This window comes from Nothobranchius furzeri, chromosome 12, assembly GCF_043380555.1.
Source record: "Nothobranchius furzeri strain GRZ-AD chromosome 12, NfurGRZ-RIMD1, whole genome shotgun sequence".
Lineage (NCBI taxonomy): Eukaryota > Metazoa > Chordata > Actinopteri > Cyprinodontiformes > Nothobranchiidae > Nothobranchius > Nothobranchius furzeri.
In genome coordinates this window covers 68,908,601-68,931,410 of record NC_091752.1, presented here as the reverse complement: position 1 = coordinate 68,931,410, position 22,810 = coordinate 68,908,601, and the positions used below count along the sequence as shown (strand labels likewise).

The 22,810-nt window shown below is 43.9% G+C and overlaps 1 protein-coding gene and 1 long non-coding RNA gene across 5 annotated transcripts in view; one reads left to right on the top strand and one right to left on the bottom strand.

Annotated features, from left to right (window-relative positions):
* LOC129157277 (oocyte zinc finger protein XlCOF6-like) overlaps positions 1–22,810 on the top strand; it is a 36,500-nt gene that overhangs the window by 6,107 nt on the left and 7,583 nt on the right. For all 4 annotated transcript variants that reach the window (XM_070542894.1, XM_070542896.1, XM_070542895.1 and 1 more), the window contains one exon: positions 18–497. In XM_070542894.1, coding sequence (XP_070398995.1) covers positions 18–497 — 480 coding nt within the window. The remainder of the gene's footprint in view (positions 1–17; positions 498–22,810) is intronic.
* On the bottom strand, positions 13,746–14,116 carry LOC139062220 (uncharacterized). The gene is made up of 2 exons (XR_011515819.1): positions 14,033–14,116; positions 13,746–13,926 (listed from the first exon to the last, which is right to left on the bottom strand). It is a non-coding gene; the product is annotated as an uncharacterized lncRNA (long non-coding RNA).

Below are 22,810 nucleotides of genomic sequence, written 5' to 3'. Positions count from 1 at the left end.
GTCTGTGTTTCCTACAGATGTTCAACAGCTGGTGCTGGTTAAAGAAGAAGATCCTGAAGAACAGAGTGCTGGTGTGGACCAGCAGGACCCAGAACACCTCCACATAAAGGAGGAACAGGAGGAGCTCTGGACCAGTCTGGAGGGAGAGCATCTCTGTTTGAAGGAGGAGACTGAAGCTGTCGGGTCTCCTGTTACTGCTGTTTCTATAAAGAGTGAGGATGATGAAGAGAAACCTCTGGTCTCACAGCTTCATCAGCAGCAAATAGAAGACAGAGATGTTCCAACCAGCAGCTCAGCTGACCAGATGACCGCAGAAACTGGTGGAGGAGCAGGAACTAGCAGGAACCCAGATCTGAACCCTCATGAACAAACATCTGATTCTTCAGAGACTGAAGTTAGTGGAGATGAAGATGATGATGATGTGAATCGGGACTCTGGGTCTGAAACTGGAGATGAAGATGATGACTGGAATGAGAGCAGGTCTTCTGAGTCAGATGGTAAGTCTGTCAACAAGTTCTTCACAAGTGGTCTCCCCAGAGACACGTGAGGGAGACGAGTCATCCAGCAGTCAGGTCTTCAGGCTGTTTGGTTCATAAGAAATGTGTTAGAGTGAAGCAACATGTAGACTCGTGCAGGAAAGTCCAGAAGAAACCTAAATCATTTAGTCATGATGACTGGAGAAAGGTTTACTACAAATGTAAACAAACAAATCACATGAGAGTCCACACATAGCAGCTGCTGTTCCAGAGTATGGGCCAGCCTCATCCCACCCATACTCTGCTTCTGGCCGCTAACAAGATGGCGCCTGTGTTTGGAATAGCCACAGGTCCGTTTCCACATTCCCGCCTGGCCACGGGGCAGCGCCGTGTCTCCGTCCATGTTTCCTCGGGTCTGTTTATCCTGGTTCTTCAGTGGTTTCCCTTCCTGTTCCCTCCATGAGTGGACTTTACACACCGTGGATCTGACCTGCTAACTCCAGCTGTTTCTGCTTCTGGCAGGATCCTGGTGTAGGTACCCAGGGAGTCCAGATGCTGCAGGATGAAGTGTAGAGCCATGCTGATGGTGTAACGTGATGGAAGTGGTTACTTTTACTGAATGATCAATAAGATGTGATATTCCATCTAATTATAAATGATCAATCTTATTGGTCTTTGAATATTTATTTAATACGACCTTAGGAACACACACTTCATATTAATTCAGACAGATTCAAGAATATAGTTTATAAAAATGAGTTTAATTCTATATTTCTAAACTAATGATTACATGACTGTTAGGGATTGTATCAATAACCCAATACCTGCAGCTGGAGAGAGAAGAAGAAGAAGAAAGCATCATTTCTATAGCGCCTCTCAAGATAAAAATCATGAGGCGCTTCACAAAAACAAAAAATATAAAAATTGTAAAAATATAAAAAAGCATTTCGAAAATGATTAAAATATATTTAAAATGAGCAAGAATAAGCTGTTGCGATTTAAAAGAAAAAATGTTAAGAAAGAGAGAGAGTGAATAGGAAAGAGGGAAATCAGTGGATCCTGAGGAAGGTGGAATAGGTGGGGAGAGCAGAATAAAGAGAGAGAGGTGAAGAAGGTCATACAAAAGCCAGCTTGAACAAGTGAGTCTTCAGCTGCTTTTTGAAGGAGACCACTGAGTCCACTGATCTCAGGCTCAGGGGGGGAGAGGTCCAGAGTCTGGGGGCCACAGCAGCAGATGATCTGTCACCTTTGACCTTTAGCCTGGTGCTGCACAACCAGTAGGCTTTGATCACTGGACCTCAGGGACCTGCTGGGGGTGTAGGGACTAAGAAGATCACCAATGTAAGATGGTGCTTGTCCATGTAAGGCCCTATAGACCAGAACCAGGATCTTGAAATGAACCCTGAAGTTGACTGGCAGCCAGTGAAGCTGGAGGAGAAGCGGGGTGATGTGGGTGTGTTTGGAGGACTTGGTCAGAAGCCGAGCACAGGCATTCTGAACCACCCTTAGATGGTTCAGGGAGGTTCTGCTCAGACACGTGAAAAGAGAGTTACAGTAGTCTAAGCGTGAGGAGATGAAGGTGTGGAGAACTTCCTCAAGTTCAGAGCGAGACAGAATGGGACTCAGCTTAGCAACGTTCCTGAGATGGAAGAAGGAAGAGCGAACAAGAGAACTGACATTAGAATCCAGGGTGAGAGCTGGGTCAAAGGTCACGCCAAGATTCCTGACGGAAGGTTTTGTGTGGGAAGCAAGCTGACCAAGAGTGTCTCTGACTTTGGGAACCAGCTTCTCTGGGGCACAGATGAGGATCTCAGTCTTATCTTCATTCAGCTGTAGAAAGCTCCCAGCCATCCAGGCTTTGATAGAGTCTAAGCAGGTGTGTAACAGCTGCAGCTTAGACATCTCATGGGGCTTAAAGGAGATGTACAGTTGGATGTCATCTGCGTAAAGATGGTAGGAGATTCCCTTGAAGGAGCTCAGGATGTGCTGAAGAGGAAGCAGATAGAGGAGGAAAAGCAAAGGCCCCAGCACAGAACCTTGTGGGACACCATGGGTAAGAGAGGTGGTGGAGGACCTAAACTTGGAGACGGCCACAGAAAAGGAGCGCTCAGAGAGATAAGAGGAGAACCACTCCAGAGCAGATCCTGATAGGCCTACCCAGTCTCTCAGCCTCTCCAGTAGCAGGTGATGGTCAACAGTGTCAAAGGCTGCAGTCAGGTCCAGCAGGACCAGAACAGAACAGTCCCCTGCATCACCGTGAGTCAGAAGGTCATTAGAGACCCTAAGAAGAGCTGTTTCAATAGAATGAGCTCTACGAAAACCTGACTGGAAGCTATCATAGATGTTATGTTCATCAAGAGCAGCTGTGAGTTGTTTAGCCACAACCTTTTCCAAGATCTTGGAGATGAACGGAAGTTTAGAGATGGGTCTGAAGCTGCTATGGAGAGAGGGGTCAAGACTCGGTTTTTTAAGAAGCGGGTGGATTACAGCGTTCTTAAAGTAAGCAGGGACCTGACCAGAGACCAGAGGAGCATTAATTATAGAGAGCACGCTGGGACCGATGGACTGAAAAGCACTTTTAAACAGAGATGAGGGTAAGATGTCGAGGGGGCATGCAGAGGTCTTCATAGAGTTAACTAGTTTGGTTAACTCAGGCAAAGAAACAGGAGCAAAGCTATCTAGGATGATGGGCCTGGTTGGAGTTGGGAGAGGCAGCGATAAGACTGAAGGAGAGATGCTAGATCTAACCTTATTGACTTTGTCCACAAAGAAAGACAGAAAGTTCTCACAGTCTGTAACAGAGTGGATGGAGGCTGTAGGAGAGGCAGGAGACACGATGCTGCTGATGGTGTTAAACAGCACCTTGGGGTTCTCTTTGCTCTGGGACACCAGGTTGGAGAAATAGGAAACCCTGGCGTCTCTGACTGCAGAGTTAAAGGATGTCAGAAGATCCTTTAGGTGCAGCAGATGGACGTGGAGATGGGTTTTCTTCCACAAACGCTCAATTTTTCTGCATTGGCGCTTCAGGCTGCGAAGGCTATCATTAAACCAGGGAGTAAGATTCACTGCAGGAACTGATCTGGTTTAGCCTGGCAAGCCAGACTACATAAATGTATTATTTAGTCTGGCCACGCTCCATTGACGGCTCTCGGTTGTGGGGCGGGTTCTACCGTTGTCTTTCAAAGGATCTCTGCATTCCACTGGACAATGAATGTGACATACTCTTGTTTCACTCTGTTGCATCGTCCCACCCACCAGGCATATAGAGTGCCCTGATTGGCCCACAAAGCGGATAAAGCTCTGTGATTCGTTCACTAAGCAGATAGAGCACTATGATTGGCCCACCATTATGGACCAATCACAGCTCTATTTGTGTTTGAAACCCCTCTAGAGAGCTGTGATTGGCTAGCCAGAGTCCTGGTAGGAGCTGCTGAGATTCCAATGGAGCATGCCTAGACCAAACTTTGCAAAGCAAGAATTTGGTCTAGTTCACTAGGCTAGATCTGGTTCTGACAGGACAGATGTTGTCCAGAATGGAGAGGCAGTGCTCGTTAAACTGAGAAGTTAAGGAATCTGGGTCGTTATCAGAGGAACAGGGTGGATAAAAAGCAGCAGAAAAATTGCTAGCTGTGCTCTCATTAAGAAAACGAGAACTAACCATTCGGCGAGCAGGAGGTGGGGACGCAGAAACTGACAAGTTAAAGAAAATGCAATGGTGATCTGAAATATAAACATCCTCAGGACAAACACTGTCAGCATTTAGACTCACCCCGGGTTTCCACGGGAGCCGTCAGCAGCACGTTACTGCAGCAGCACGTCTAGCTGCTGCTTGGCCCTTCCCATGAGACGCGAAGCAGCAGGGGAGCAGCCGTCACACGAGTGACTTCGTCAGTAAACACAACAACAAGCAAGAGAAATTTACAATATGGTTTGTGTTTTATGTTCTGTCCGTTTTATAATCGCCAATACGGACCTAAAAAACAAAGGAGACCGCTAGCTAGGTGATAACTTCTCACGGGGACGCACAGTTAGTAACGTTTTTTAAAAGTAAAGCAACCGGAAGGCAGTACGTTCTTTATTCTGAAAATCTCAAGAGCTTCTCTCCATTTCCGCGTCCTATTTCCTGTCTTTCCTTCCCCAAAAATGTCGAAATTGACCCGTTTCAGAGGCGTCGCGCGTAGAAAATAGAACCGGCGCGTAAAGGCTGCGACATGCTGCTCCTGAGACGCGGCCGACTCGCGCTGCTGACGGCTCCAGTGGAAAAGGTTCTGTTGACCACAGCGGTTCCTATCAGCAGCTATGACGTGCTGCTGCAGTAACGTGCTGCTGACGGTTCCTGTGGAAAGCCGGGGTCAGGGTAAAAACAAGGTCTAGAGTGTGCCCCCTGGTGTGTGTGGGGCCAGAAACATGCTGGGTAAAGCCGAAGGTGTCCATGAGGCTGGAGAAATTCATGGCAAAGAGATCGGAGGGATCATCAACGTGGATGTTAAAGTCACCAACAATCACCAGTCTGGACAGCTTCACAGTGGAGGATAGAAAGTCACTAAACTCCTGAAGGAAAGCACTGTTTGGACCAGGTGGACGATAGACCACAGCACAGTAGAACGGGTCTTTACGCCCAACTTTAATCAGCTGCAGTTCAAAGGAAGCAAAGTGACCAGAGGTTGTAGAGCTACATGGAAGATGGTCTCTGAAAACAACAGCTAGGCCTCCACCACGACCAGAACCCCGGGACTGGCTAAGAAAAGAATAACCACTCGGGCAAAGTTCAATCAGAGCAGAATAATCAGATGTTTGCTGCCAAACTTCAGTCAGAAACAGAAAATCCAGGTTTTTAGAGAGAATTAGATCATTGAGCAGGAAGGTCTTATTATTAACAGAGCGGGAATTTAACAGAGCCATGCTGAGTGAGGTGGAGGAATCAGAAACTACACAAACAGCTGGAGTTAGTGGAAGTAAATTAGCAGGGTTAGCTCCACGGTGTTTATAAAAACCACTTATGGAGGGAACAGGAGGAGAAACCACTGAGGAATGAGGATAAACCGACCTTAAAAACTTGGACGGATGAACCGCGTCCCAACGCGGCCTAGCGGGAATGCGGAAGTGGCGCTCAGGTCACCAAACAAAGGACAAGAAGCTAGAAGATTGCACCGATGTTTACTAGATAAACCACGCTTTAAGAGAAGTCTTATTCTCACCTGGATTCCTGCTCGTTTTCCTCTTTTCCTCTGACGTTTTCCCGGGACTGGACAAACATCACTAGAGGTGCACAGCTCTGGATCGTCGATTGCTTCCGGTCCAGCGCGCCGCTCAGGTAAACAAACAGGATGGTAAATCCTCGGTGCATCTTGGGCGATCGTGAACGAACGGAAGGACAACAGAGTCTGGCGATCATAGGAGATGGTAGCAGAGACACTACTGAAGAGGATCGCAGACAGGAGCAAGGTGGAAAAGAGGAGGTTAGTGGAGAAAAGTTTGCCAGTGACAGCGGCGAAGCCAAGCACAGGCGCCATCTTGCCGACCGGAAGTAAACTTACGCTGCAGGAGACAAATGCTGAGGGTTTAAGGTAACTGAAAGAGCCATAAAAGAGAACTAAAACTAACTGGTTTTAAAAATGAACCAGGAACAACGGAAGTTTGCCCGGAGGCCTTACCAGAAGGTCCACTGGTGAACCAACTCACCCACACAACCAACAGCTCAATCGAGAGCAAGAGAAAACCCAGTTCAACTGTAAAGGTTTTCTCTTGAGGGTGGAAATCAAACCATCCAGGGGCAACCATCACGTTTCCAAAATGTTCTCAAGCTCAGTCTTTCTCTCAGCAGCCCCTCTCCAGTCTCTCTCTCAGTCTCTCGCTCCTCTCTCTCGCTCTCGCAATCCGTCTCTCTCTCTCTCTGCGTCCTCTCTCTGTGCGTTCTCCTCTCGCTCTCCTCTCTCCGTCTCTTCGTCGCTCGCTCTTCGTTCTCCTCTGCCTCTCTCCTGCTCTGAGCAGCGCTGATCTTTATCCCCTCCAGCTGGGTGATTTCAGATGAGAGTCAGCTGCGTGAGTGAAGCCAGGGAGCCGGGCGCTCTCCGTGGTCCTGGAAATGGTGCAGGAAATGGTGTGGAGTAGAAGCTGAGTGCCGGGGAACTCAGGGTTCGTAACAGAGACCAAAAGAGAGAACCAGGTCCAGGCTGTCGATTGTCCATAATGAACACCATGTTCAGACTTAAAGGTGTCCATATGTGCTCTTGGCACCAGGATACCTTAGGCCACAGCTTGATGATCGACTTTGTTGTTGTTTCACCTGCGGCTGCATGTCTTGGACACTCAGGTGAAGAGAGGGGCAGAGCTGTCAACTGACCACTACCTGGTGGTGAGTTGGCTCAGATGGTGGGGGAGGATGCCGGTCAGACCAGGCAGGCCCAAACGTATCGCGAGGGTCTGCTGGGAACGTCTGGCAGAGTCTCCTGTCAGAAGGAGCTTCAATTACCACCTCCGACAGAACTTCCAAAATGTTCCGGGGGAGGCGGGGGACAGTGAGTCTGAATGGACCCTGTTCCGTGCCTCCATTGTTGAGGCGGCCGACCGGAGGTGTGGTCGCAGGATCGTAGGTGCCTGTCGTGGTGGCAACCCCCGAACCCGCTGGTGGACCCCGGCGGTTAGGGATGCTGTCAAGCTGAAGGTCTTTTTGGCCTGTGGGACTCCAGAGGTAGCTGATGGGTACCGGCAGTCCAAGCGGAATGCGGCTCGGGTGGTCGCCAAGGCAAAAACCCAGGCATGGGAGGAGTTATTTAAATAACAATATTCACTTATCACTTAGAGCAGTGGTTACCAAACTTTTCAGCCTGACCAACAGATGTTCCTTCGTATTTTTACGTTATTTAGAAACTTTCATTATAGTTGGAAAGTTTTTATTTATATATAAATATATAAAGCTCTTTTTAAATTTTATATTTTACTTTTTTATGATTATGTGACACACTTGAATTTCATACATAACGCATCAGCATCTGCCTCTTTTCTATGGCTTTCTTTTACATTGTCACTACGTCTGTCACGTTAGCGGTGTTTTTACCATCATTTCTACATCCATCACGTCCCAGAGAAGGCTAAACCAACATCAAACCCAACGTTTGGAGCTTGTAAACTCCACACACCTCTCTTGTAGCACCAGCTGTCTGATGCTGCAGCAGCGTCAATCTTCCCAGCTGGATAAGTGAATTTCTTCATCAGAGTCAATATTCTGCTTCATAATCAGAGTCAGTCATGACCAGACAAAGTGATCAGTCAACAAAGACCAGACCTGCCTGCAATTATACAGTTTATCTAATATTTGTGCTCTTCGTGCTGCGCGCATCTCCTCCTCTCCCCGACTGGGAGCCTCTCGGCGGGAAGCGATTTTCAAACTCTAAAAACTCCCAAACTTTGCTCAGCCTGAAGGTTCCACATCTCCACTATCTTCTGATGTAAAATAGTAACTTCATGAGGGATCATATTTGTAGATGAGACTTGTTAAAGTCAGCAATGAGGCTTTGGCGCTTATAACGAGTAAATCCCAACACTGACAACAACGCATTGAAACTAGAACCAACACGCATAAACAGACAGATCGGTCCCGCCTACTTACACTGTTGGTCTTTTTTAAATACGCAGTAATCGTTGCTTGCCTTTTTCGCTTCATCCTGCATCCTAGCAGCAACCACTTTGGCGCCTCTGGAGTCGGTGTTGGCTTACATCATGCTGCATTCAATGTAATTGGAAAGAGGAGCTTCAAGCGCTTAACTTCTGATTTTGCTTTCTTTCTGGCCTTAGTGCGGAGGATGGATCGGGGTCGATCTCAATCTGGGGGGACAGATCCCAACCCCCCCCCCCCCCCCCCCCCCATCTGCGCTCCTGCTTGGAACACCTCTTTGCAGCAGCTTTATGAATAGTTGACATGTTGGGGTTGAGTTTTTTGACCCAGGACACGGAGAATCAGTCTCAGATTTAGTTTTCCTTAAATAAACCCTGTTTGCTTTGATTTGCTAATCTCGGGCTCAAGAGATTCTGGAAATGAGGGAATTAACTGGCTGCAGACTGGTAGCTGATGTGAACGGAGAGTTGTGGCTTACTGTATTGTTGGTAGCTGAGGGCTGGAGGGGGAGGGAAGGAGTCAGATCTGAGGAGGTGGTGAGCTTGTAGGCAAGGTGGTGGCTTGGAGTCGAACAGGTTATTGTCCAGGACTTCAGGAAAGGTGAGCGGTGGGAGCGGACGGGCAGCAGGCAGACGTGGGCTGAGGGTTAGGAACAATAATGAACAAATTATGAGGAATGATGGTTGAAACAAGATAACTGTTAGAAGTCAATTTACCGGGCTAGCTCTCACTCTTTAAAATCTCAGGGTTTGACTTGTAATCGGTATAGTGGGCGTGGCATTAAGTACCAACAAACACCCTTACTCTGTAGAGAGTTGATTAGCAAATCACCAAATTACCCAGGGCTTCTAATTCTGACCAATATAATCTTTAAGTGGACACAAGGAAGACTTTAAATTACACCAACACACACACTTCTTATTCCTTCAGCTCATGTAAGCCTCAGGTCAAGACTCTAATCAGCTGTTCCTTTATGCTGAGGAAACAGCTAATTTAACTGTAGCAAAGGATGGTTTTAACACCTAATAGCATTCACCTTTGACTAGGATTATCGGTAAACTACCAGCACCTCACCTTTTCTCTGTAGATTACCGACATGAGGAGACCCCCGGAGACGTGGAAACCTTTTACGTTCCTCACAAAAGGGAACCAAATTTTATTCCAAACACAGGTAAAAAATGAAAATCCTGTCGCAGCGGGTCACAGACAAGATCAAAAAACTGTCTCAGAGGAACAAGCTCCTAGCCACGCGCTCTCAAACTTTCTCTACCTGCCTTTTTATCTCCTTCCTTCTCTCCCTCCTCTCTGTACTCTTCAGGGGTGCATCTCCATGCCCCCCCCCCCCCCTTCTGGGACTACACGTCTGGTCACATGATCTTCCTCTTCAGGATTACCTCATCCCCTCTCTGGGATCATCCCCTGGCAGACTCTGCTGATTGGTTCCTTTCCGAATCTGCCCATCTTTTCTACCTTTGCTCCTCTGGTGACCTGCCCCTCCTTTGTTCCATCCTTTCTTCTCTCTGGCCTTGGGGAGGAATCAGTAAATCTTCTTTCCTCCTGCTTGTTTTAGCGATCTTATCGATTTTACGAGTACATGGTCTGTTTATTTACTAAATTAGCTCATGCACCTGGACTCTTTAATAAGATAAAAGACACAACTCCTGCCCCCCTCCCATCTCAAGATGTCAGAAAGTTTGCATCAAAACCATGAGACCGTACCAAATCATAAAAATTTACGACCTCGGGGTGAAAACAGCAAAGACACACACAGACTTTTTAAACACAGGAAAATAGCCAGCAACGAATTGGCTTCACAGAACTGAGGACTAATCCAGACCTGATTTTGAAATGAACCGGCCCGAGATTATTCCTAGTTCAAGAATAACTGAGACAATGAATGAAATGCTGGAATGAAGCACATAGAGACTGAGGAGTTCTGTTTTCTGTATTTGGTCATGATCTCCTTTAGGGCATATATACACATGTTTGTACCATGCTCAGACTCAGAGCCAAACTGTTTGGCTGTGATTTTTAAGGCGTCATTAATTCTGTCCAGCAGAATTCTTTCCAAGACTTTTGAGAGAGTGCTAGCCAGAGCAAAAGGCCTATAGGTATCCATGCTACCACCTCTCCCACCCTTATCTTTCATCACTGGGACCAACAGAACAGCTAGCACTGAATCAGGCAAACATCCATGAGCAAGAAATTATGAAATGCATATAGCAAGGAGTGGTGCTAACTACTGCTAGCATACCTTAGGTGTTCAGCAGGTATGCCAGCCAACCCAGTGGCCATAGATAAGCCTCGTTTTTGCGATGCTCCAGTCAGCAGCAGCAGCATCTAACAGGGAGAGCAATGGGGGGTAATGTCCATTTTTTATATGTTGATGGTAGGACTGGGAAATAAACTGAAAAATTATCGTTATCGAAATTTCTGACTTATATTGAAATCATTTTTCCCGTCAATAAATTTGATGATAAAAAAATGAAAAGATGCGTGTAGCTTGGCAATGTTACTTTTAAGAAGCTGTACCACCTTGAGTCACGTAGAAATGTGACTCAACGTGATACATGTGGCAGCCCCATCTAGTGGACAACTTTTGATTTATGCGCATACCTGTAGTTATCGTCCATTTATCATTATTGAGGTGAAATCCTCAATATATCGTGATAATGATTTTAGGCCATACCGCCCAGCCCTAGTTGATGGGTTAACTTCTAACTTCAATTCAATTCAATTTTATTTATATAGCGCCAAATCACGACAAGTCATCTCAAGGCACTTCACATAATAAACATTCCAATTCAGGTCAGTTCATTAAGCCAATCAGAACAGACACAAGATTCTTATCTGAGGCCATGAGAATATCATTTGTAACTCTCACTAACGCAGTTTCAGTGCTGTGATACTCTCTAAAACCAGACTGAAATTCCTCAAACAGAGCATTAGTGTTTAAATGCTCACATACTTGGATGGCCACTATTTTCTCCAGGACTTTGGATAAAAATGGAAGGTTAGATATTGGTCTATAATTCATTGGGTCATCTGGATCCAGAGAAGGCTTCTTAAGTGAAGGTTTTATTACAGCAACCTTAAAATCCTGTGGTACATATCCATTTACTAAGGATAGATTGATTATATCTAGAATGGGGGCAGTAACCAAAGGAAATGCTTCTAATTTGGTTGGGAATGGATCTAAAATGCAAGTTGAAGGTTTAGATGAAGCTAATATTTTTGATAACTCTGAAAGCTCAACTGGATCAAAACGGTTCAAGCACAGATGAGGTTCTACAGTCACCTCTGATGCTGCCTCACTTACCGAGGAAGAAGAAATTGCATTAGGGAGGATGTTAAAGATTTTGTTTCTAATAGAATTAATTTTACTTGTAAAAAATCCCATGAAGTCATTGCTGCTGAGGGTTAAGGGAATAGATGGCTCAGAGCTATGATTCTGTGTAAGTTTAATAATAATACATTTTATTTAAAAGTGCCTTTCAGAACACCCAAGGTCACTTGACAGAAAATACTTAATGAAGTTTAGCAACTGTACTGAAAAGAAATTTAGGATTATGCTTATTCTCCTCAATTAATGCTGAGAAATAAGCAGTTCTAGTTTGTCGAAGCTTATTTTTATAAAGCACAAGACTATTTTTCCAGGATAGGTAGGCCTCCTCATGGTGCGTAGAGTGCCATGTTCTCTCCAATTTCCTAAAGTTTTGTTTTAAGGCTCGTAAATGAGAATTTAACCAGGGAGCCAACTTCCTGTCCCTAATTACCTTCTTTTTTAAAGGGGCAACATCATCTAATGCCACACGTAAAGAGGAATTAACATGATGAACTAAGGCATCAATTTGTGAGGGGCTAGAACTGAAAATATTGCCCTCTGCTACGTTCCTCTGAGATGCTGAGGACAGTAAAGATGGAACAGTTGATTCAAAAGATGCAACTGCGTTGTCAGATAGAGACCGACTATAGTGAAATTTACTTTCATGTCTCAAGAACTCAGTTATAAAAAACTCAAAGGTTATCAGAAAGTGGTCCAAGAGGACTGGATTATGTGGAAAGATCGTTATTTCCTCACACTCTATGCCATAAGTCAGCACAAGGTCCAATGTATGGTGGCAGCAGTGGGTGGAGCTATGTATTCTTTGAGTAAAACCAATTGAGTCTAGGATATTACTGAAGGCTACATTGAGGCTATCATTTTCAATGTCCACATGAATGTTAAAATCCCCCACTACAATGACCTTATCAGTATTTAGCACCAAATCAGATAAAAAATCAGAGATCTGATCCAAAAACTCTGAGTAAGGGCCTGGTGGACGATATAAAACTACAAACAAGAGTGGTTTTACACTTTTGCAATCTGGATTAGGAAAACTAAGAATAAGATGTTCGAACGAACCTTGGGGTCCTGCCGGAGGAGCTGGTGGAGAAGGCCGGGGAGAGGACGGTCTGGAGCTCCCTAGTTGGGATGCTGCCCCCGCAACCCAGACCCGGATAAGTGGAGGAAGACGACGACGACGAACAAACTGTAGCTATTAATTGGTAAGGGACTGATTAATAAGTCTGAATGAAAAATGGTTGCTACTCCTCCTCCTTGCCCTGTACTTCGAGCAAAATGATGATTTAAAGAGCGGGTCAATTGAGCCTCGGAGTCCTTCTCCACCCATGTATCAATTTTAAAAAATGCAACATTAGTAGGCGTTGCCTGGAGGACCGAGAGGGCGGAGCCGCGGCAGTGACGAAGACGATGGCTAACTAGACGAAGCTAGCTCCCTTCACTCTGAGCAGTTATTAGAAGTGGAGGACGTTTCTCCCCCTCCTTACCCAGACACTCGAGAAGAAAGGGACCAAGTCTATTTGGAGGAGACAAGCGGACCTGAGTCTTATTGTTTTGAGCTTGTGAGTTGCCTGAAACTCCCAGAACCGACCCAACAGAATCACCTCTGAAAGGTAAGTAGCCGTTAGCCATAGCATTGGATTAGCTGCAGGGTTTGTCTCCACGGCCCTAAAAAGCTAGTATTCAGCATGTTTTAGAGGTTTATCTGCTTCAGCACACCTGGTTTTAATCAGCAACAAATAGCTGAGCTGCTTAACAGCTAATCTAACCTGTTAAAGCAGGAAAATCCACTGAAACATGCTGGATAGCAGCTCTCCGGTAGCTCTGGGCTCAAGTTACAGTCTGCTGCATATAAAGTTATGAAAATACCCCATGAGAAAATTATTCTGTAATGTGTTCAGCCCACTAAAACTGCCCTGATTTCTTTATTTATTTACTGATAACAGCTGCTCTCTTGGTTCTAGGTCCTCTGGTGTCTGCAGCTGGTCTCTGGTGTCTGCAGCTGGTCTCCTCTGCTGGTGTCATCAGGATCAGGAACTTTCAGAAGAACGTGCCTTTCAATGACTCTTTCCCCCTTATTTGTTATATTAATTAAATAAATCTCAATTTATATATTTCCTGTTTTTGTTCATGTCCATAAATACTTAAACATGCTTGAAATTAAAACGAGCTTTTAACAGCGAGGTGCTAGTTTAATTAATCACAATAGCTAGTTAAACATGCAACAAAAATGTGATATTCAATGTAATTTATAAATATCCATTAAAATATCAAAACGAATCTAAATGAGATATTTGGCAGCACAAAAAACTTGTCAAACACAATATTTATTATAATAATTGTAGGCAGACAGGAGACAGAGCTGATGGAGGTTCTCAGTCATCGAAGGATGGCTGAAGGCTTTCCAGGAACAGGAGATGTGGTGTTGTCTCTTCTCTCTCTATTCTGCCAGATGAGCTGATAGGTTACAGGTGTGTGAGGACATCCTCATGCTGTCATAACCAGATGACAGGGGTTATCAGGTGATCAGCCAGGCTAATGAGATGAAGAAAGAAAACAAATTCAGGACAGTGTACAATAATATGTGGTGTTGCTCACCTTATGTGCTCTTATAGAATATTAACGTGTGCCTGCCTCATGGTGTAGAGTCCATATTTTGCTGAGTGTCCTGCAATAATGCAGGTTAATAGTTAATTTACTTTTGATAGCAAAAACAAAATATTTAATGTAAAAGTTATTTACCAGGAGAATCAGCTCACACGTCACCACCAAGTGTCACGGGCAGAATCAGTAGCCTCCGTCATGATGTCATGATGTAATCACATACTTATTTAATTGTTAATATCTTAAAAATTCTGAAATGTTTTATTTTTTTTTAACCTTGGAACAGTTCACTGAGCTTGCACTGTCACTGAGGTGGAAGCTGGAATCAACAGCAGACACCTCACATCTTGGTCTTTTCAGGGGGTCTGGACGCTCTGGGACCTTCTGGAAGATGAATTTTCATCATGGTCCCCGTGGGTCACCAGACACACTGCGGCTGTGAACTCCATTCTGGCTGGCTATGTAAAAACAAAGAAGCAGCACATTTATAAATGTTTAAAAGAGCATAAAATCACGTGTAAAAATAATCTGTAAAACAAATTAAAACTAGAAGGTGATAATAAAATGTTTACATAGAAGATTATTAAAAATAATTCACCTTTGCTACAGGTAAGGCTTCACGTCTGCCTGGACAAGTGCATTGTTGCAGCTAAATCAGTCTGACAGCCAGTGTCTTGGGTAGATTTAGCCTGAAAAAAAAATAAGCACATTGTTGTTGGGAGTTTATAAAGTCAGATAATATACAAAAGAAACTGTCCTATATAGGTGCTTTATAACATTCCTAGTGTGTGATCGTTATAACGTAAAAGTCAGTCACATATGATGTGGAGAGCCTGAAATGCGACCTCCTGAACAGAATTCCTTACAGAACCTGTTCACAAGCTGGATTTCACGCTGTAATGCTGTCTGTCAAGTGCTGCGTCAGTTAGAGCCACTGTTGCAGAATTGCCGACTGACTAGCTAAAGGAAGTGAACCACGTCTCTCAGACTTTGCATTTAGGTAGGGAATTGTCTTTAGAAGATGTTAAAACGTTTATTTAGCTGACTCACCTCAGACTGGAGCCCGCCGTGGTGGGGGAGCAGAGTCGGTGGGCTGCATCTAAATCGCGGAAGAGCCACGGTGGGCAGCCTCCCTCTTCAAACGGAGGTGTGCAGAATCGCGGGTAAAATGCCCACAGAGTCACCGCAAGCATACTACACTACACCTACTCACCAATACTAAGACGATATGGAACACTAAACCCGAAATACTTTCCCAATTACACTAACAGCCAAACACTAACTAAACTACAATATCCAACAGCCAAATCTAACACTAAAAAAGTATTTATAACACTAAAAGATATGCTAAAGACTAGGATATGCTAATGCTATATGCTAATGCTGAACTACCGCTGACCTCCTATGCTCGCTTGCAAATCCAACTCCCAACTCGCCACAGGGCGTGGCCGAGACGCTCGATGCTTTTATAACTTTGGCACGGAGCTGCTACGTAGTACTCTACTGGTTTACGTAGTACTTTACTCTTTAGCCATTGGCTAAAATTTATTCAAAATGACTCAAATTCTATGTTTTCAGCTGAAGGTGGCGCATTACTGTGGTTTTTAGACAGAATTTTTAATTTTTAAAGAAAATGCACCAAAATGCTAAAATAAAGAATGCACACATTTAAAACACTAATAGACACTCATTTATTCAGTTCATCAGCAAAAAAAAGTTAATTTAGACGTTACTTGCTCTTTAAATAATTTGAAGGAGTCGACTCGTTTAAATTAACATAGTCCTCTTTTTGCTGCCAGGATTCTGTGAGAGAGAGAGCAAAGAGATCTGATTATCACAAATCAAGTCGTTAACTAACAAAGTCTTAGAAAAAATGGATCTAATGTTCAACAACCCACATTTAATTTTTCTAATTTTCTGCTCAGTTGAATTTGTTCTAATATTTATGAGATTTCCATGATTTGCTTTATTAAGCCTGATATTTAATCTGTGTGATTTTGGCCGTGGGCAGGACACTGTCTCTATGGGGTAGTGGGTGGGTAACAGTACAGAAGCTGCAGAGGGGTGTGTTAAGCTACGACTCTGCTTCCTGGTCTGGACCCTGGGTTGTCATGGAGGACTAATAAAACTGGGCATGTTTCTAGAAAGAAGAGCTGCTCCATCCAAAGAGGGATGGATGCCGTCTCTTCGCGTCAGACCAGGAAAAGTTTTCCAATTATCAATGTAGCCCACGCTATTTTCAGGACACCACCTAAACAACCAGCGGTTGAAGGACAGCATGCAGCTAAACATGTCGTCACTGGTCCGATCAGGCAGGGGGCCAGAGAAAATTACGGAGTCCGACATTGTTTTGGCAAACTTGCACACCGAAGCAACATTAATTGTAGTGACCTCCGATTGGCGTAACCAGGTGTCGTTACCGCCTGCGTGAATAACAGTCTTACTGTATTTACGCTTATCCTTAGCCAGCAGTTTCAGGTAAGATTTAATGTCGCCCACTCTGGCCCCAGGTAAACATTTAACTATGGTTGCTGGAGTCTCTAATGCCACGTTTCTGACTATGGAGCTGCCAATGATCAGAGTCTGCTTGTCAGTGGGTGCATCACTGAGCGGGGAAAATCAGTTAGAAACGTGGACGGGTTGGTGGTGGCCCACGGGCTGGGTTCTATGCTTCCTGCGTACTGTCACCCAGCCGGCCTGAGGTTCCGGCTGCTCGGGTTCTGCTGGAGGACCGCTACAGGGTTGTTCTGAGCTAGTTAGCCCCGCGCTAGCTAAGTAGCTACAGCTGTTTACAGGTTTTTCAACAGCGCAGAGCCGGGACTCCAATTCCGACACCCTCGCCCCCAAAGCTACAAAAATGCTACATTTATTACACATACCATTATCACTAAAGGAGGCAGAGGAGTAACTAAACGTCTGACACAGAGAGCAAGAGATAGGAGACGGAGAAGCAGAGACAGAAGTAGCCATAGCCGTGCTGAGGCTAAGCTAACTGGACGAGCAAACTGTTCAACACCAAATAAACTGCCTGCAAACTCAAATGGTTCCCTAACAGCTAGATGGAACAACAGAAAACTTTCTCCAGCTCAACCAGGTTTTGAGGCTCAGAGAGAGAAAATTTTGGATGTTCCGCGGCCGTTTCCTAATGCTTTGACTTGCAGTGAAAAGAAAGGTTTGTTATTCCCCTTCTACACCTCGGATTTCACCTACAACAGCGGCAGCGCTGTCACATCCAGAAGTTCTCAGATGACTTGGCTGTGTGTCGGTAGGGAATGACCTGAAGTACAGGTCAGTCATCGTAGACTTTATTGACTGGTGTTTGCTTGAACACCAGTAAGACAAAGGAGATGGTGATTGACTTCCAGAGAAACACTACTCCTCAGTCACCAGTAAACATCCAGGATGCAGACATGTAGGTGTTGAATACCTTTAAGTACCGAGGTGTTCACCTGAGCAGTAAACTAAACTGGTCCAACAACACAGATGCTCTGTATAAGAAGGGCCAAAGCCGTCCCCTCGTCCTGAGGAGGCTGAGGTTCTTCAAAGTTAATTCCCAGCTGCCAACTACATTCAGTAGAGGAGATGAGTGAAAGGAGGATGATGGTGGAGATGACCTCCATCTTAAAAAACCTCTCACCCACTGCATTGCACTGTGGAGGCATTGGACAGCTCCTTCAGTGGCATACTGAGACATCCAAGATGCAAAACAGACCGCTACCATAGGTCGTTCATCCCCTCTGCAGTAAACGTGTATAATGGCTCTGTTATACAAAGACATCAATGCAATATTCAGAATGTGTTCAATACTTGTGCACTGATGTACATTAGTATGTCAGTGTCCTTTATGATGCATATATCTGGAAACCCAAGTTTTTAGTTTATTCATTGATTTTAGTGGTTGAAGGTTACAATAATTGCTTGTTTTTCTGCTTCTTTTTTTCTAAGTGTATGTTCTGTTGTAGGGCTGGGCGATATGACGATTTTAGACTGTTTTACGATCTACACATCTGAAGGTCTGTCATTTTTGAGAGACCTTTTTATCACGATTCACAGCTCTGCTGTTGAATTTCTGCCTCTGAATGAAAAGGGAACTTACCCCCAGGCGAATGACACGCCTTTGTTTGACCCTTAACCAATCAGAGTGAGTCATAGTAATATATTAGTGCCCCGCTTGTTTTCACCTGTGTGTTAACAATCATGGCTTCAGCCGCGGCTGAGAGCGACAACGAGGTTTTCATTCCGAAGAGGAACGCCTTTTCTATAGTACCGACTGAGCACCGATTCACGTCATTTCAAACGGTGCCTCGTTTCGGTACCCGTCCTTCATAACAAGAACTTGCCAAGAAAGCTGCGCATACGCAAGAGCGTTATGTCGTCGGTCCCTGCGGGCGAGTTGTAAACAGAGCAGCATGGTAGAAAGAACGCACTTTAACGCTTGGGTCCACTTCACTAAATGTGATGGGTAACTGGGTGATGATGAAACCAGCAACATACAACGATCTAAGTAAGACATCCTCATCTTAATCTGCTCTGGTAGGTAAATAAAATGTAAGATAATGTTACCTTGATATGTTAGCTTCCATTTCGCTAATGGTGCGTTCGCTTTCTCCTCGGAACTCCGAATTTCCGACTAGATGAACATGAACGCGCTCTAAAGTTTGGCTTCACTTTACTAAATGCGACGGGTGATTGGGTGAAGATGAAACCAGCGATCTAAGTGTGAGGCATCATCGTTTTAATCTGCTCCAGCAGCTAAATAAACTGTTAAAGATAACGTTAGCTTGATATGTTAGCTTCCATTGCCACCGTTGTTATCAGCTAATGGTGCATTCGCTTTCTCCTCGGAAATTCTAACTTCCCAGTAGGAAAAATCAAATGAAAAAGGATGGCAAAAGGAATGAAGATACACAGTAAATTTAGTTCACAGTAAATATGTTTGCTTCAGTTTAATTATCAGCTTATAAAACTACATGGACGATGTTAAAATACAAACAGTTGAATGTTATTTATCGTGATATTTATCAAATATTGTTGTATATTGAGAAAAGTATATATTTAATTATAAAAGAGATTTAAAATATGAAACACTCAAAAGTATCTAAAATTGGTACCATTAAGTACCGGTATCGTTTCGTAGGTACCGGGAATTAGTACCGGATCGATTCAAATGTCAAAGGTACCCATCCCTATCCATTATATGGAACTGGTTTGGTTTTTCACCAGATGACAAAGAGCAGCGAAACGTCATTTGCAAAGTTTGCAAGGAGAGCGTCAAGGCAAGTGATGGCAACACCACAAACTTTTTAATCACTTGAAAAGAAGGCATCCCAAACAATACAATGAGAGCCAGCTGGCAGCTAAAGCTAAAAAGCCTGCGGCTGCAGCGGCTAGTGCTTCTTCCAGGCAGCAAATGCTAACAGAAACACTCACAAAACTCACTCCTTACGACAGAGACAGCAGACGATGGAACAGTGTGACGGATGCAGTGACGTACCACTTGGTTAAAGATTTGTCTCCCGTGCGAACGGTAGGAGCGGGATTTAAAAAAATGATAAAAACATTGAATCCGCCCTACGAGTTTTCCAGCCGCAAGTATTTTTCGAACACCACCATTCCACGCATGTACGCTGAATGCAAAGTGAGAGTTGCAGAAAATATTCAGAATGCGCAGTTTTTTGCTACCACAAGCGATCTCTGGTCCAGCCGCACCTCAGAGCCGTATTTGAGCTTAACTATCCACTACATGAGCAACTGGGAGCTACATAGTATTTTGAACAAGTTAATGTTTACACAATACGTTTGCAATTGACATGTTTGCACTTTAAATATGTTTACGATTTTAATTTATGTTAAGTTACTTGAAAAATGAGAAAAACTGATTTTTGTAATTGTTTCTCTCAGGGCTTTTATCATCTCTGGTGTAAGTTTAAAATATAAGTGTGTTAGCACTCTGTTGATTATCCCTAATATGAATAAATGTTTGTTTATTCGATGTTTCTCTTCTTTAATACGCAATTGAAGTTATGCTATTCATGGATTAAAAAATCGTGATAAAATCGAAATCGTGATAAAATATTGGAAAAATCGTGATATTCTATTTTTGCCATATCGCCCAGCCCTATACTGTTGTAAGGAGTGATTTTCCCCACTGTGGGAATAATTATCTATTCTATTCAAGCGACTCTGACTGTGCTGCGGGCGGTTTGAACATCTTTGTTAAAAATTATCTGTGTTTGTTATCCAATTCCATTATTTGGTTCTTTTTTGAACACAGATATGTTTTTTCAGAAATCTCAGAGATTTGGACTAATAAATACCAGGAAATTTTACAGGTACGCATTGTACCACAGAAAAAAGTCCCAGTATGGTGAAAGGTCAAAATTAGAAGAGGTGTCAGGTAATCTGATTCATCAGGTAAAATCAGAACCGCCTGGGAGCATGAATTAGGTCTCGAACTGTGTGAATCATGGTGGGATAAGGTGAATCTTATCATGCGTTCAAGTACACCATGTGCTAGGCTACAGCTTATACAATTTAAAGTGATAAATAGAGTCCATTTCTCAAAATCCCGTTTATCTAAAAATTTTTCTTCAATTATAGATCAATGTGACAGATGTCACACCTCCCCTTGCAATCTTAGCCATATGTTTTTTTACCTGTCCAAGTTTGAACAAGTTTTGGAGTGATTTCTTTTCTGTACTTTCGGGGGTTTTTGGAATACAAATCCGAGAAGACGCTTTAATAGCCATTTTTGGAGTTCCAAAGACGCCTCTTAATATAACTCCTCAGCAAAATGAGATTGTGGCCTTTTGCTCCCTTCTTGCTAGACGGTGTATTTTACTTCTTTGGAAATCTCCCACGCTTCCATCTGCATTGCAATGGCTTAACACTGTCCGGACATTCTTGAAGGTGGAGAAGATCTCACTCACAGTGAAAGGTAGTTCTTCAGAATTTATCCACAAGTGGACACCCTTTCTGGAATATCTCAAATATTTTCCTTAGTGCGAAGCAATTTACCCATCCTGCGACTATATTGAAAAGAATCTGACACTTATTCCTTTTTTTTAGGTAGACATTGGATTTTAGCTCCCCCCTTCCCCTTTGTATTTATTTATTTTTCAATTTTGTTTATTTATTTATGTATTTATTTACTATTCTTAACGTTGTTTCTTCAATATTATGTTCTTCTGTTGGTATGATTTTTTTTTAATTTCTCTTAAAGTTAAAAAGATTGGAAAAGAAATGTTTGAGAAAATATGTCATGTAAGATGCATACAATACAATGTATATAAGTTTATATGTGCTCTTGATAAACAAAAAAAAAAGAAGTGGTGTCAGGTGATGATGATCAGATTATCAAATCCTGGCAGCCATTGTTTCTTCTTAAGGTTGGCTTATGCTTGACGCGTCCGCGAGGTCCGCACGGCTCCGCGCGGAAAAGTTGCGTCATTTTGCGTCATTTTAACAACCACGCCCCTCCACCGCGTCTCCGCATGGCCCAAGATTTCCGCAACGCGCACCTCGGAAAATTTCTAACCACGCGGACGGTCGGACGCGGAAAAACATGGCGGACCGGCATGGCAGAGGTTCGTAAATACAGACATTTGTATGATTCAGCTCTCAGAGATCACCGTGATCAAAATGTTGTTAATAATTCTTGGAGAGAAATAGCTCGCACTGTCGGAAAAGACGAGAACGCTGTTAAAAATGCTGAAATACCATGTTGTAAACAGTGATTTCTACTTCTACTATGGTGTAGTGTTGGATGCATGCTGTAGAGCTCCATGCTGCCCCGTTCAGTTTGGGAGAATATTGGCTCACCGCAGAGACGAGCCGCACAAACCATAAACGCTGCGAGTTGTGAAGCGCGTTCCAGCCGCGAGCCGCATCACCGCGCGGAAAGTGAATGCGTCAAGCATAAACCAAGCTTTACTCACTCAAACCCACCCTGCATACTCATCATTGCGCAATGTGCACTTCGTGTTAACGCAAATGGCTCTAAAACACCACCTTAAACTGGTTCCTCCAAAATGGTCACTTATGGTGCTTTCTCATCTGGGCCAGCATGGACCAGACTGGGTAGTTTTTAAAGTGTCCATATCTAGGTAGTCTTGTAATTTTCTGCACTAATTTTCAGCCCACATACCAAGAAGGTCTGCTTTGGGCTGAACAGGTCCAACACACCCATTACCAACTGATTGGCCGGTTCAAAAACATGCCTACCATTAGTGGGAGCCTTCGATTGGCGGATTGAACCAAGCAGCGGGACCTTCTTGCATGCGCAATTCATTATCATGGATACTGTTTAGTCAATGTCGCCTCTGACTGAAGCGGTGTCGCTCCTCACTGCTGTGAGGAGCACACACACACAGAAACACACAAAGAGATTTAAGCTGCACAGCCATTGTTTACGGGAGTCACCGCTGACTTTCTCTGTGCTTTATTTGGCCCAGCCCACTAGCTAGGAGATTTCCCCGTTCATGAGAAGTGTGTGTGAACAAAACCTACTGGTGCAGGACCCGGACAAATGCCGCACAGTCCAATCCGTGCTTGCCCAGATGTGAAAACGCCAATACAGGCCCGACTAGTCACATGATGGATTGTTCATTTTAGAGCTGAAACAACTAATCGATTTAATCGATTATAATCGATTATTAAAATAGTTAACAACTTTTTTAGTCATTGATTAGTTGTTTAATAATCATATTTTACCGCATAAAGTCTATTTTTTACCACAATCTGACATCAGTTACAATCTGTTAAATTTGCTGC